General features: G+C 35.9%; 1 protein-coding gene across 1 annotated transcript in view; it reads left to right on the top strand.

Annotated features, from left to right (window-relative positions):
• LOC129248795 (interaptin) overlaps window positions 1-16,918 on the top strand; it is a 67,776-nt gene that overhangs the window by 29,508 nt on the left and 21,350 nt on the right. The window contains exons 17-18 of the mRNA XM_054888411.1: window positions 9,284-9,427; window positions 9,753-9,821. Coding sequence (XP_054744386.1) covers window positions 9,284-9,427; window positions 9,753-9,821 — 213 coding nt within the window. The remainder of the gene's footprint in view (window positions 1-9,283; window positions 9,428-9,752; window positions 9,822-16,918) is intronic.

Raw genomic sequence — 16,918 nt, 5'->3', positions numbered from 1 at the left:
AATTCTTATTGTACCTGCTTTGTAAGTCAGACAACAATCAATAACCTTAAGATCGGCACATACCTTCCTATCATAATCGTCAAATTTTACAAATTTCAACATATATTGTTTTAAAATTGTTTTCCTTTATTCAGCAGAACGGCTATTAATAAATATACGCCACTTATTTGGATCGCATGTTCCCCAAATATCATGGCGAAAGAAAGTATTTCCGTTGTTTGAAAAATATTTCATGAGTGCCTTCTTACCAAATTTTTGGTATGTCCTTTTACATCGTTTGTCAAGAATCACATTACTTCAATGCAATGAAAGTTGTGCTTCTTTCATCTGAAGTGAATTCACTACACATATGACTTAAAGATTTTGGCTATGCGGAAGAATTTCTTTTCGTTCTGGAAGCAAGAGGAAAGTATACGGGAGTTCTACAGACGGTACCACAGATAGAATAACACCAGAAATACGAGCGTAAAATGCTTTTATATTTCACTCTACGCCATTTTTTGTTTAACAAACGTAGCCACTAATTGCATGACTATTTGGATTCTCCCAAATAGTCGGAACATAAAATATCATTTGTTGTATATGCTTTATAAATATTCATGGCTGCTATGACAAAATATTGTTGATGGAAATTTCTATTATTAGTTGAAAATGTTAATATTCGCTGGTCATGCTTGGAAGTGCATCTGGGTTGTTATTACGAGTAGTTCGTCTTAATAACTGCATTTTTGCTGTCGTGGAAAAAATGTGTAATGTGTAACATCCAATACTTTGAAACTGTAGCCTACCACCTAGCTTCAAATATATTCATCCAACGTTTTCACCGAACGCTGAAGACCGCAGTGAAATCTATTCAAATAGATAAGTGGGCGGATGTATTACAGATTACTCTAATTGGATACCGTTATCATGCTTCATAAAGGATTTCAAATCCAAGCCCATGAGGAATGACTTGCGCCCGTGCTATCAAGCTCAAGGGGGAGCTTATCGATTTCGCACACAACGGCATCACCAACAAAAACGAATTCGTGAGTTACCTGCGAAACCCAAAGTGGCAGTTAAAACAAATAATTATTTCAAATCACACCACGCTGGCACACTTCATCGGAAAAATGCTAAAAAGTGGCAACGCTGCGTTGTACCCACAACAAGAGCTAACGAATTAACGTTACACTTTTTTCTTTCTGATCGATGGCAGCTGAACGCATAAAAATTAATAAGATGAAGTCTAAAATTCAATAAGTATTGTAATAATTGAGCTTGGCAACAAATATTAATAAAAATAGTTTTAAAGATTATTAAAAAAAAAATTTATTGTACGTTTCCTCTTTTTAATACTAGTTCCAGAGTCCTCTTTTTCTATTTTTAGGTGCCGAATGTGCCAAATAATAAAAATCAGCAACAAATGTTTAACCAAGTCCTGGTAGTTGAAAAAGGTTGTTTGATAAAGTTTTGAATTTACGGTTTGTCATTGAGTGTATTACACTTCACATCATAAAAAAAATATATCTATGAAAATTATTCTACACATTATTTAAAAAACTAGTATGATTTTTAGCTATCCAAAAAGTATAATATTCTAAGAATTATACAATTCAAAAGACCTAGCAGGTAGTCCAACATAATGAAACATCGATTCCAAACTCTACCGGTTTAGTACCTGGCATAATTACACAGGCCGACAAAATTTAACCAACATTCAGACCCAGAAACCAGACTATATATTTCCGAAGGTTTATGATGCGGTGAATCCAAATCTGGCCTCAGAATTGCTCTATCAGCTCTGGTTTTCGAGATATCCTAACCTAAAAGTGCAAAAAACCCCATTTTTGCCCATATTTGAGGTTATGTAGCCTTGCAGATGTTTTCTTTCACCAAAATTAAAGGATGGCATCTTTAAATACAATCCTTCTTTTTTCAAATGGCGTTTTGTTTGCTCAAATATCATTTTTTTTCGCAGAGATATCGCATTTTGAAATTTTCATATTTTTTTTGTATTTTTTGCACTTTTAGGTTAGGATATCTCGATTTTTAATAAATTTTGTCGGCCTAGATCCATTAAACACGAAAGATACGATTATCGTAAAAATTCAAACTAATAAATTAATTTTAGTTATCAATCCGAATTTTGCATGGACAGAGAAGCAGATATTAGTTTAAATTATTTCGGATACTTTTCCTTGTAGGCTAGTGTTATTGTAAAGCAAACACAACAGGTCAGGTAAGGCTTTTTTTGTGGAATCGGGAGACCCTGTCTGCAGACTTGAATATTTTTTAATCGTTCTTTTGCTTGCGCTTAGTCTGCTTTTGCGATTAATTCGTGGTAAGTTATTAATTAATAAGAAAACTTAAAGAAATAAAACTGACTAATGGTATTTCAAAAATCGAAAATATTCATATTATTCAATTTTCATTAAAACTTCTCCTTTATACTTTTAATTCACTACAAAAGGATGAACGAAGGATAGAAAGTTTAATTTTGATGTGTAATTTGATCGGTTAAAAGATTTCATAGGTATTAGAAACTTTTATCGTTCACGACCCCCCTACCCTCAAGGGAAGAGTGGGAACGGGACGATGTAAGACAGGGCGAGTCTATCCAATTGTCCAAAGCTCGAGGGCAGGGTGGGCGGAGGTGTATACTCCGAGTATCTGGGGATCTCCTTCAGTTTTCGGCTCCCCGACTACTGTAGTGTCTTTCAGGCCGAACTGATGGCAATAACGAAAGCCGCGACACTGGTACAGTGTAATGCGATATCCGGAAATGACATCTACATTTTCACTGACAGCCAGGCGGCGATAAAATCCCTCACAAAGCAGTCGACAACCTCCAAGGTAGCCATGAAATGCCGCACATCTCTTAACGAGATGGCTGAGTCATTTCGCCTAAGGATAATATGGGTTCCTGGCCATCGCGACATTGAGGGTAACTGTAGAGCCGATGAACTAGCGAGACTCGGCACCAAGTTGACCGATGAGTGCATAGACAATGACATAGGCATTCCCTTACAAATATGTAAGCTACTTATCCTTGAAGAAATCGTAAGGAAAGCAAACGAAAGATGGCGCAATGAAGCCACCTGCAAAATCGCCCATCAACTGTGGCCGACTCTTAGTGCTAAACGCACAGAATCTTTTCTAAGCCAAAATAAACACAGTCTTAGCACACTGATTTCAGTCATAACGGGACATTGCCTAATAGGTAGGCACGCCCAAAGGATGGGTGTGCAAGCACACGACTTCTGTAGAAGTTGTCTTGATGAGGAAGAGGAGGAGACAATCTTGCACCTTCTGTGCCATTGTCCTGCTCTATCCAGACGGAGATTTGCTGTTCTAGGCAAACAATTTTTTAACGAATTGGAAGATCTCAGTTCCACAGAAATAGGAGATCTTCTAAAATTTTTGAAAAGCGCACAATGGTTTTAAGAGAAATAGGGAAAGCTCCCCCACGCGGCATCACAATGGGCTATGAGCCTGAGTGTGTCCCACAAGACAACCGCTTAAACCTAAACCTAACCTAACCTAACCTAGAAACTTTTATGGTCAATTTAATTTTTTTTATTCAAAACTGAGCTTGTGGATTTTTGGATTCAACGAACGATTTTACATGAGAATTGAAAGACCTGGTTCTTGGATTTTTGTTTGGCTGTAAGCTTGTTTAAACACTTCCGGGAATAAGAACAACCTTGTCTCGGCAAGTTTTGCATCTGTATAAAACTTCTTACGATTCTTTGGCTTTTGTGTTGATTATATATCAATTACGTGATGATCGATCGATCGTTTCCGGAGAGTTGAGCGAATCATAGGTGAACTACTGTGAAAAATATATTTACATAAAATACATGTGAAAATAAAAACCTTTAATAGCATACACATATGGAGGCGTTAATCCGGATTATAGGGGCAGTCTATATGATTGAAATTGTAGTGTGACAGACGGTTGTGCCGCGGATTAGTGAACAGCTGATTGGCATGGGATATTTTTGTCAGTTAAAGACGGATCGTAGGCAACAAATATGGGTTTTAACTGTCCTGGTACTAAAAAATAATTACATATTTATTTAAAAAAAATCTTAAATTGCTATTTCTTAAACTGCTCTGAAATATTTATCAAAAGAATTAATGTAATTTCGAACGTGTTAGTGCAAACTAGCGTTGCATTCATACTATCTCAGGAAAGGAAACGAGAAATTGGTGCGTGACTACCATTCGGAAGTGCGCAGGTTCGAATCTCCGTGCATGAATCACCGACATGATAGAAACCGTTTTTTTCTAATAGCGGTTGTCCCTCGGCAGGCAATGGCAAACCTCCGAGTGTATTTCTGCCATTAAAAAGCTTCTCATAAAAATCATATGCCGCTCGGAATCAGCTTAAAACTGCAGGCCCCTCCATTTTTGGAACAACATCAAGATGCACGCCACAAATAGAAGGAGGAGCTCGGCCAAACACCGAACAGAATATTCGCCCCATTTATTTATTTAAGTTTCCTACCTATGAATTCCGGAGCTATACCAAAGGCAAAAGCGTTCGCAATCGTGGTCCCTCAAATCCACCCCAAAATGTCCTTGGCCTGATATCGGAAATGAAGCGTTTGCATTGGACGATTTATCGAAACTTTAATCCATAACGCAAATATACACTCTTGGCTGTATTGCGTAACTTAACTAAAATTATTCAGGAGCATATTCAGCTTCGTGTAGCTGGGCCGGGTACCCAGATGAGTCTTATCTCAAAGAATTCGGTGGCAATACCAGCTTCCCTACAATTTTTTGACCACGCCTTGTCTCTAAATATTGCTCTCCACCCACTCTTTTATTGCTGGAATGCGAATGGAGAATGGAGAATGAAACATGAAAATATGAAAATATGACGCTGTATAGTCGCAAAACTAAATTATTAATTTTGAGTAGCGAGTAGCTGGCGATAGGATCAGAAAAAGCCTATGTGACGGGTTAACAAGCTTAAAAGGCTAATAAGATTTAGAAAAACTTACTGTAAGACCACTGCTAAACTACTGCTTAAAACAATGGTCCTTAAAAAGTATAGATAAATGCAGAGCGCAACGTCATTTGAGGACATGCAAGTACTCGTACATATGCGACTATAACCTTCCGGAGTACAACTTAACTCAAGAAATGAAGAGCCATGCAGTTATTCTCGCTATTACTGTTTTCGAGATTTAGAAATCTCGATTCTCTTAAGTGCGCCCTTCGGTTCCCGTGGATTAGAAGCATCAGGCGGCTATGCAGAATGTGTTGTAAAACGAAAAAAAATCAAGGAAAGTTCTGACACTGCCCAATCTGCTTTTCTTCAACAAGTGCAAGCGATCATTGACGACGACCCTTCAAATTCAATGTGGGTCTTGCGAGGGAGCTTAATGTTTTTAAGAGTCTTATCCGTCGAGTTGTTTATGAAGATCTCCGGTATAAACTCTGCGTTATGCGCAGAAGATAGTTTATGTCTGCACAAACACGAGAATAGTGACTGTCCCATCAAAACAAAATTAAAAATTCTGAAGTACCTGAGATGTTATGGTTTTTTCAACCAAGATCAAAAGACCAACCTCAGGAATTACCAAAATAACAAATGGCTATGTTCCAGTCCTAAAGAGGTTCCTGTTGTCATGTACACGAAGTTTCCAGCCACTGTTATGGTTTTAGGTGCTGTGAGCAACAAAGGACATGCCATGCCACCATACTTCTTTGCTCAACGATATCGACTGAATTCTGCAACATACTATATATCCAGGTTCTAGATATGTAGTGGCACCCTGGATTGATAGTGTACGCGGTGATAGCCCATATATATTTCAGCAACGCTCTGCTCCTTCACAGAAATTTTATTGACCACATAACACCGATCTCATGGCCGCCGAACTCCCCAGCTCAGTTGAGCATTAAAATAATAAGCATCCTCAAAACAACATTCTCTTTGAAGGTTGCAATTAATCCCGTTATGGTCACATCAATAAGTAGCATTTGATTCGGACATGCCATTGTTTTCGGACCCGGATCGAGAAGGTTATTGCACCTAATGGAAATTTTACTGAATGATTGTGTTAATGTTGTGTAAAAAATTCTTAAAGTTTCATTAAATTTTGTTCCAAATAAACGCTAATTAGTTTTACCCTCAAGTTTGTTTTTATTTTTCCCTTCTTTTTATTATTGCGGTTCTTTGTTTTTTTTTAATCTCTCTTATTATTATTTTTCATACATGATTCGGCCGTCAAAATGGGTTGGGTTATAGCCCCCGGGCATGAAACACTAAATGATTGGAAACGTTTTTTCTAATATCGTTCCCTCCTTTGCAGACTATGGCAAACCTTCGCGCGTATTTCTTCCATGAAGGAGCCCCTCATAAGGCAAACACCCAACAAAAAAACTTCTGTCATGTGTTATGTGTGCGGTGGCATGCACCCGGCTGTTGTTTCACTTACATTAGTCTTTATGGAGTGCACCACTTTTTCTGAAATCTATATTAACGTATCCATCGATATTTTGCACACTCCCGTCTCCAATATTAAGTAAACACTGGGAACTGAGAATCAACGCCACTAAGATGGACGCTAATACATATTTGTCCGCAAATTCAACTTTTTGATCTTATACCATAAAGCCGATGTTTTATGATGTCGGCTCGAGTATCTTTTGCCATGACCGGCGAGCCTGACAAAAGTCTCACCGAACAAAAAAGCTTATCGCAGTTTCTCAAATATCTTAAAGAACGATGGACAGCTCTTATTTCTCTTCTACTGAAAATTTACATTTACTGACAACGTTAATGTGGAATGAGTTGTTCTACCACCTGCTAATTAAGTTTCTACCATTCTTGACGATGTTACAGCGAACGGTACACGTCTAGTTAGTCTGGCATGAGCTAATGCAGATTTGCCAGAAATGTTTTTTTTTCGCCCTTGAAAAATACTTCACCTTTGTCGTAGTTAATTCTGTAAATGACTTCGTGATATACCATACCATATACTGGGACTAATTTGTGAATGTGAGCACGTAAATATTACTCTAACACATTTTCATCGTATTGGTGTCGTAACATACATACTTTCGCATGTATATTATATGGCTTCAGTACTTTGTTGTTATCTTGCTGTTGAAGACATTTCAAAGCAGCTTCGATCTTTTTCACTAAGGGCGATAACTTTATTCTCAATAGGTATCATTCAGCCGCTGGTGCTCGTTGTACAAATAAAATGTCTTCGCAGAAATATTGCAGATGTGATAGATAGCAAGTGTAATAAGGTAGCTTCGTTGAGTATATCATTCACTTCTCCTTATTTTCTAAAAGTTCTATGGTAAGTTTTCTCTAAGTTCTTGGCAAGCAGGGTGAAATGTCGGACAAACAGTGTCTTGAATCGGACGCATGTCTTCGAAAGAAACATGTCCTCGTTTATGAAGAAGAATCACGTGTAAATAGAAGCATCTGGCTTGGTTTGGATGCACATTTTAAACTCTACCTACTGCTGTATCTCCTTTTATGCCATGTTGTCTATCCACAGAATTGTCTTGCTTTCTTCTGGAAAACAATTTATTTTTCCAAGTATAAAACGAAGGAACTTCGTTATAAAACATAGTTTTCGGGAACGGATCGTACTTGCGAACGTAAGTGTTTCCTAGTATAGGAAAGAAAAAAGACAGAAAACCTCTGAAAACCTTCGTCACTGTAACATGGATATGTGGGACAACCATCCTTCAGCCCATTTGCATTCCATTAATAAATTTTCTTGGGAATTTTTCGGAGCATATCCTTAATTTGGCGTTTACACAGGACAGTTTTTCAAAAGCAAAAGCAATACATTCACACTGCTTTACTAATACATTCACAATTCTTACATTGTCCTCATCAGTGTCTATGATTTTTCGAAGACAGTAAATTGGGCAATGATTTGATCTAACGGCCAATTCGGCGAGGTTTCGTTGAAATTTGCGAAAGAATCGAAATCAGAGCAGGCGATTACTTAAAGGTGAATGGCCTTTAGAACTGTCTAGACGCCTGGACCATGCAAACTGTTTTTCTCATTTTTGACGCTAATATGCATTTTCAATTGTCTTCTGAGCATTGTGTTGTAAAATGTAATTCAGACTGACTGTTAATTCTCGGAACAAAAGAACTCATAGGCAACGAGCAATATTTCCGGATTTTTCCTTATAAACTTATAAGTTGATTTATGTTACACCCGTGCTCAAATTAAATTTTTCTTTGACCGACCCCCACTAACTTTGGACGGCCGATCCACCCATGCCAGTGGCACACCCCCTGGAACTCCCCTGGGGGGTTCTCCATACAATCATTTCAAAATATCACCATTTTTGGTCTTTACATGAGAAAAGAAACTAAAAAGTTCGACCCAAATTGGGGGACATCAGAATTCGTTTTAGAGGTATGGTTCCTTCGGCAAAGTTTCTTATTTTGATCCCTAGAATATGATTTTCACAGAGCAATGGGCGATTTTTTTGCCTCCCCACAAATCGACCCTGCCTAATGTAGATGAGTCAAATCGGGTTAGTTCTTCCTTAAAACATGTGTTTTTTCCGAGTATAAACCAAGGCGGAAATATTTTGACCACAGCGGTACTTAACAGACCTATTTTTTCAACATCATTTTTTTTAGGAAGAAGCGGGTTTGAACAGACGGGCACACCTTTCCAAATATGCTCACTACAATCCACCCATTGCAATCGGATGAACGGTTTAAACTTAAAAACAAACAAACCAACTTTCACATTTATATCGGGTGTTTTTTCAGCTGCATGAGAACTGTCGATATCGATTACTATGATTAACAGCCGAGATTGGCAAACTGTGTTGACATTTTTATTTAGTTTGGCAAGAAATAAAGAATCATTTAACGCCACAGCAACGCTTCCAAAATGTGGAAACTTTTTTTGAAAAAAAAGCAAAAAGAAAAATATGTTCGCGAAGTTCTTAGAATACTTGCGACATCACGGCGCAACTTGCCATACATCGCGCTTAACAACCGATTTGTTGCAATACTCAAGCCACCATTGACTATTGACGCAGATTTATTGGAAAAAGTAGTCAAGAAATAGATTGATCGAATGGTCATGTAACTCGTAGCTCCGGTGGACATATGCCGTATATCCTTTTAAAAAAATAGATGCCATGAAATTATTTACCAAATTATAATAAAAAAATTCATTCCACAATATTTCTGTTTTGTATTATCATTTTAAGTTTTTAAGCTCTTAAAAAACACCCGATATATATATAATACTAGTATTAAGGATTTTTTTTTTTTGAATTTCAGTCAGGCGAGCATTTTTCCTACAACGATATATATGACAGGAATTCTGAGTTAAATCCTTTCTGCCAAGCAATCATACGAATGAAATGTAACTCTGAAAACAAAGAACGAACACTTCGAAAACGTTTATCAATGAAATGCGAACAAGTAAGCAGTTATTTCATTTGTTTAATTTTGCAACTACATACTACTGTTATCAAATTTGAAAGTGATTTTCCAACTTAAACTTCGCGCGAATTTTCGAAAAATACTTGTGTTTTATGTTGTTTCGTAAATCTTGTTTCGAGAATTAGTAGAAAAAAGTTGGCATATGCAAGTCTATTTTGTCTGAGTGGGATTACTTTGAAGGGACAAAATTATTTTGAAAGATTGTAAAATTTCTAAATAAAACCACCTTTCAATTTGATAGTACGAGTAGTTGTACATAAAAAGAAAAGTCGTATTACTATTTTTATTATACTGTTTCCAATAGCTTGAACTGCAGAAATCGGAGATGTGTAATGAAAACGAATTGAAGCAATTGCATAGCAGCACCAAATTGGTGAGTGTCGCTGTAAAATTTTAATTTACCAAACAGTAGTGTTCGCTACTTCTCTGAACAATTTTTATTCTAAATTATCTGAAGCGCGCGAATTCGCTTCCATGTATTGAAATACTTAATGCATTTAACACTTATAAATAAAATTCTAAAATCGGTAGTAAATAGTTATTGCCTAATGCAGCTTCCAAAAGTAGGTGCACATACTTTTTGTTCTTAAGCAATTCCTATACTTCTTGAATTAAAAAATAATTAACAACATTCAAAAAATACTTTTTATTTATTTATTTATTGAAAAGAGTAATAATTATAAATAATTATTCCACTTAAAATACTTTTTAATTAAAATGTTTTCAATCATAATTTTCGTGATACCCACAATCTAAAATTTAATTCACCTGTTTACTTTTATAATAATTTTAATTAAAAAGTTTTGTTCACATTTTTCAACACATTTTGTTTGATACTCATATCGTAACCTCTAATTTTTTTTTGTATCCACTTTATTTATTACAATCTGTTAGATATTAACAATATGCAATCTTTGTAGAATTAGGATAATTAGGATATTATGCTCTTTTAAATCAGTCGGTGTGAGTCGTTTTAATCTTCGCTTAATATTTTCTGCCGGTACTATTTTACGCATTTGTTCGTTTTGGTGGACTGACAGCCACTGTATACGTTTATTGCTACATTTTGTGATTGCTTATTGGATTGTGTCTACATAAATAAATATTTTATATTTAAGTTGCGATGCATGGCTTCATTGGAAGAAACCAACCAGCATTTGTTATGTTTCGTAATATTTTGGATTGTGTTCGCTGCATAAGCTGAAGAATAGTTTTTAACCGTTTCCTATATTTCTATTCCGTATTTCCAGATAGGAGTAATAATAGTTTTGTATACACAAACACCTTATTAAAAAGTGATAGTTTTGATGCTCGTCCGATTAGCCGATTTAATTGCCAGTATTTATCTTAATTTCATTGTTTTTGCTAATGATATGATGGTTCCATGTTAGTTTTCGTCAATAGTTATTCCAAGATATTTTTTGTCCCTGGACAGATTTTTATTTTGTTGTTTTTTAAAGTTATATTTTATTTTGATGTCTTTTTGTTGTTTATATAACTTGTATAGTTTTGTCTTTATTAACTTGTATAACCCATTCATCAAACCAGTGTACTGTATTGTTTACTAATTTTTGAATTGTGACAGCCAGTTTTTCGTCATTGTTTGATGGCAGTAATACAGTATCATCTGCGAACGTTGCTATCATTGCATTATATGTTGTCGGAGTTAGCACATCTGCGGTGTATATTCGATATGAAAGAGGTCTTAGTATACTGCCTTGCGGTACTCCATCTGTCATTGGTAGGATATCGGAATATTCGTCTTCAAATCTTATATAAAATTTCGATCAATTATATAGCTCTTCAAAAGTTCGTTGTAGTTTTGTGGAAAGATTCGTTGGAGCTTGTGCAAAAGTCCTTTATGCCAAACTTTACCAAATGCTTTTGCAATGCCCAAGTATACAGCTACACAATATTATTTGTCATTCATATCGTTAAGTATTTTGTTGACGATCCTGTGGATTTGTTGGACTGTTGAGTGTTGCCGTCAAAATCCGAATTGATGGCTTGGTATCACTTTTCTTGCTGTCAGAATTGGTTCTAGTCGGTCGAACAATATTTTTTTAAACACTTTTGAAAGTATTAGCAATAAGTAATTTGAGCAATTTTCTATAGTCGTGAGAAGTATAGTTTCTAGTCTTTAACCTCTAATTAAATTATGAAATTAATTTATATTTTTTTCTTTTATCATTGCATTAATGTTACCTTTACCCCTACAATGAATATGCATGGTAAATATTTTTATACATTTAATACATTTCTCTAATCAATTTCTTAATTTCCAAAAAAAAAAATTTTTTTTGTGGCAACGCCAGCTAAAAATACATTTTTATTGAAGCTTGTTTAAAATATTTTCATTTGATACCTATGTTAATTGGTATCTCTATCTTAATATTCAATTGAAATTTTTGATAAGTTGCTCCTTTTGGAGTAAAATGGCAATGCTCTAAAATAATTTGGTTTTGGAATAATTAATCAGGGCTCTTCTTCTCGTCAAGCGTTATAGGGCTGTTACAATGGGTTCGTTGCGCCCATTGCGGCAACGAATTTGAATCGAATCAACTGTTTAACTCAAGAGCATTTAAAAGCTCGGAAGTGCCCAGGTTTGAATCTCCGGGCATGAAGCACCATGTGATAGAAATGGTTTATTCTATTAGCGGCCGCCCTTGGCAGTCAATGGTAAGCCTCCGAGTGTATTTTTGCCATGAAAAAGCTCCTCATAAAAAATAATCTGCCATTCGAAGTCGGCTTAAAACCGCAGCTCCCTCTTCACATCAAGACGCACACACAAATATGTATATATAATATAATGCCGCAATAAATATTGAATATTAATTAAATTAATATTACGATTTTCATGGTCAAATGTGTGCAATGAAATATGTGGTTCATTAGAGACCATCATGGACAGAACCTTGCGTCATACCGGAGCCAATAAAACAATACGTGAAGAAGCATGCCTTGCACATTACTTTTGAGTTTCTCCTGAAAGGTAATTAGCCATAAGCTTGGCAGAACCATCATAAAATCGAAAAAAGAGGTTAAGTTTTAGAAAGAAACTTGATAGGTCACCGTTGTCAAGCTGCGGAGTTATGTCATCATAATAATATTTATTGTACGAAATCTATTCAATGAAATGTATAGTATAGACACCATCATTAACTATAATTACTTCACATTTTCGAGTCATGTTTTGTGTTAATTTCTGCACAAGTTGTGGAGCTAATCGGCTCCAAATCAGCCGAATTTGCCTTGATAACTGTTTGACCGCCCATATTTGTTTTTCTATGAGTTTTTGCTTAACTATTGCCAACACATTTTCAATAGGGTTCGCATGAGGCGACTGTGACGGTTAATCCAACATTTACACACCTTCGGCTTTGACGCTTGGAATCGTTGTCTTCTTGCAAAATCCAAGGCCCTTAGGTTCTAGTTCTTCCAAACATCTTCACAGCTCACGGAAATAACGCGTTTTAGTAAATTTTATTCATCAAAACTGCATTCAAATTGGCGGTTAACATAAATAAAGGGCCAAATCGTCTTTTGGAGAAGCAGCCCCAAACACGAATATTAACTGGATCCTTAAAAGTTCGTCGTTCGACCTTAAAGTGTTTGGTAAAAATAATAAAAGGGTGCCTCATCCGATGTTTGGAAATATGAAATAAATGCCTTACTTTAAGACTTTTATGTATGTATATGCACATATCAATGCTAAGCTTGCGCCGGTCGGTGCACAACAATTTTTGTTCTGCATATGTACGTGACAATGTGTAAACTGCGTTGGCGTGCTGTCATACATTTGCGAACAAAAATGCATGAATTCACAAAAAATTCGCAAGAAATGAACTGAGGAACTGAGAAGAAGGTACCGATTGTTGCAGATATTGTGGTGGATGTGGAGGCAAGCTAAGACTTTGTAGAAGTTTTTAACCAAGGTTTTGTAGTTGAAGTGTTAACGTTAGCAGATATTATAGCTCCACACACTTGCCTGGTAATTGAAAGAACCAATAACAAAATATCATTTTCAGTATTTAAATAATGAAACCAATTTGGTTAAGTTAATATTTTTGTATATTTACGTTTATCTTATGAGCGATTTCAATTATTTACAAAGTGATCTATATTTTAAACTTAAAATCCCACTTTTGCCGACGAAGCTGTATCTAGCATAGTCAACTTTGGATACGCAGGAAAAGTGAACAAACTGCACTAGGATGCCTTATTTTCGCCATTGCTCGTACAATTAAGTTGCACCCTTCGCCCATTTTAAATACTAGACTTTCCGTTTCAATATTTTTTCCTTACCAATACTACATTTTGCCGATTTGCAAGGAGTATTATATACATATACAATATATATACACATATATATAATAGAATACAATAAATATTTGTTTTTATCACGATTTTCAATCTCTGAATGCAATTTCATTCGGATGCTCCTCTCTTTTCGCGTACAAATCAGAAAAACCAAATTTGTATCGCTTCGAAACAGTTTGCCGATAAATTCTTCGGGTTGGCCTTTATTATATATGTATAGATATATATATATATACATCAATAAAATATATATATTTATATAAAGGGTTTTCCAATAACAGGTGTTATGAATGAATGGATTGCCCTATCCGAGAGATTTTTTATGGCCGACGTTTATTTTCAACAAGACGGCGCTACGTGTTATCTCTCGAAAAGGTGATCAGAATTGGCCTCCGAAATCTTGTGATTTAACACCTTGTGACTTTTTTCTTTGCGGCCACGTGAAAAAAAGTCTACGCTAACAGCCCAGGGTCGATTCAAGACCTCAAAGATGGAATTCGTGAGGCTATCGAGGACATAGGGCAGCCACTTTGCAATTCGGTTATGGAAAATTCCATGAAAAGGATATCGTCCCGTAAGCGTGGTCGTGATGGTCATTTGCCTGATGTTATTTTCTACTATTAACGGTATACTTTCCTCTTTATAATGAAATGAACATCCGATCTTTTATATTGAAAAATAGCATTTTTCTTCGAATATCAAAATAATACCTCTTATTGGATAACCCTTTATATATATATATAAATATATACATATATCATTATATATATATCATTTATATATATATATATATATTATATATATATAATTGGTGATTTATTTATCGGGTGTTTGTCCGAGGTCCTTATCCCGTTTGTGTTGTAGGTACATCTTGATATTTTTCCAGAAATGGAGGGACCTAGCCGGTTGTTTTGTGAAGAGCTTTTTCATGGTAGAAATACACTCGGAGGTTTGCCATTGCCTGCCGAGGGGCGACCGCTATTAGAAAAACTTTCTGTATCAATTATGTTTCATGCCCCGAGATTCGAACTAGCTTAGCAGGAAAAACAAAGTCACAGGTTGCCGTGTTGGCTGACTTCACTCACACTGTCAACCCATTCATGTAGAGCTGCCTCTAAGGCATGCTTACAATTGTGACTTAGTTAAGGAATCACCAAAATTTATTTTATCATTCCTGAACGGTGTTTATGTGGTATTCGATAGTAGACCTTCGTGGTGGATAGACGTGGTGTAAATGTAGAGAACGAGAGGATGTCACGGGCAAGAACATTTATTACTTAGGACCTGTTTTTGAGTGATGGTTTAAGAGAGGCGAATTTTGAAGAAAGTTTAAGCTTTCAAAATTGGGCACTCAAACTTAGTTTAATTACTTATTTTATCAATTTAAACCTAAATCTCTACATCTTAATATTTTAAATTAAATTAAATTTAATTTTAGAAGAGCGTTGCCAATGACGGACTTTGCAGAGCCGACGTTTGCATCAAGGTGATCCACTTATTAATATTGAAGTTTGCATTGTAAACAACAGTTCTGTTAATTCTGATTTAAGTATAGGTATGAATCGTTTGAATTAAGTGTTGTTAATAATATCAACGGTAAAGTAATCATGACTAAAATAGCAGAAAATTTGCATGTGTAAATACGGTGCTTATATTTCGGCTGATTGTTTGCTTGCGCATATCGAATATCAAACATTTGAAGATAATCAAAATACGATTGACACATCTGATTTGGAAAATAGGTTCTTTCAATTTATCGTAGACGAGAATGATCGAAAATTCAAAACATTTGTCACCCAAAGCGGACAATATTAATATGACTGTTACACGGATAACCGAATGTTTTATTAGATAGAAAACCAGGCGTGATGTATACGTGGAGAACGAGAGTTTGCCGTGGATCAGAACATTTATTATTAGTTAAGTCTTAATTTAATGATATATATATACAGGGTGGACCATATAGCGTTTGCTTTTGAACCACCTATTTCCAAAGTGGTGAGTCTTCCTCTTCTTTTCTGATTTTCACATCGGTGGCTACGTCAATAAGCAAAATTGTCGGATTTGGGGCTCAGAAAATGCACACGTTACCGTAGAGAAGCAAATGCATCCACAACGAGTTGTTTCTAAAAATTGAACAGGATGACATGGACGACAATTGGGTTTAACAGGGAGGTGCAACTTGTCACACTGCCAAAGTTACACTCGAACTTTTGGCTACCGTTTTTTGAAAACCGAATAATCAGCCGAAATTCCGATATCAATTGGCCGCCTCGGAGCTGTGATAGCCCGTTGGACTAATTTTTGTGGGGAGCCGTTAAGGACAAATGCTATGCGAACCATCCAGAGACGATTGATGCTTTAAAACACGAAATCGAAGTTGCCATTCATGAAATTGGAACCCAAACAATCGAAAATGTGCTTAAAAATTGGGTTGATCGAATGGCCTACTGTAAAGCCAGTCGTGGCAGTCATTTGAACGATATTATTTTTCATTCATATATGACAATGTTCAATCTTCAATTTAAAAAAAAATTTGAAAAAATATTGATTAGTTTTTTTTTTTATAGCCGATTCAAAAAGCAAATTTTGCATGGCCCACCCTGTATATGTATATATAATATTGGGGCCTTTACTTGTAGTTTGGCCGAACTTCTGCTCAAATTTGTGGTGTGCGTCTTAATGTTTTTTACCAAATGGGGAGACCTACAATTTTACGGCCACCGGACGGCACATGGCTTTTTATGAGGAGTTTTTCCATGACAGAAATACACTTGGAGGTTTGTCATTGCCAGCCGAGGGACGATCGCTATTGGAAAAAACGTTTTGAATCATTTGGTGTTTCATTCCCGGAGAATCGAATCCAGGCACTTCCGAATGGTAATGCCCCAGCCCATTTGGCTACGGCGGCCACAGCGGCAATTACATATACTGATGTACCTTTGCTATTAGTCTTAACCTCAATCTCTAGGTTTGACCCCAATCTCTAGATATTTTTATATTAATAAAATCTTAATATTTTAATTTTAATAATATATTTTCTTGTGATCGAATGAATCAAATTTATTTTCTGAATTACGACAGTTTTCCCTACAGGGTATTGGTACACGTACCCAGAAGGAGTAACAAATCTCCAATTCGAAATATGCA

This window comes from Anastrepha obliqua, chromosome 5, assembly GCF_027943255.1.
Source record: "Anastrepha obliqua isolate idAnaObli1 chromosome 5, idAnaObli1_1.0, whole genome shotgun sequence".
Classification (NCBI taxonomy): Eukaryota; Metazoa; Arthropoda; class Insecta; order Diptera; family Tephritidae; genus Anastrepha; species Anastrepha obliqua.
This window is presented reverse-complemented; position numbering and strand designations above follow the sequence as displayed.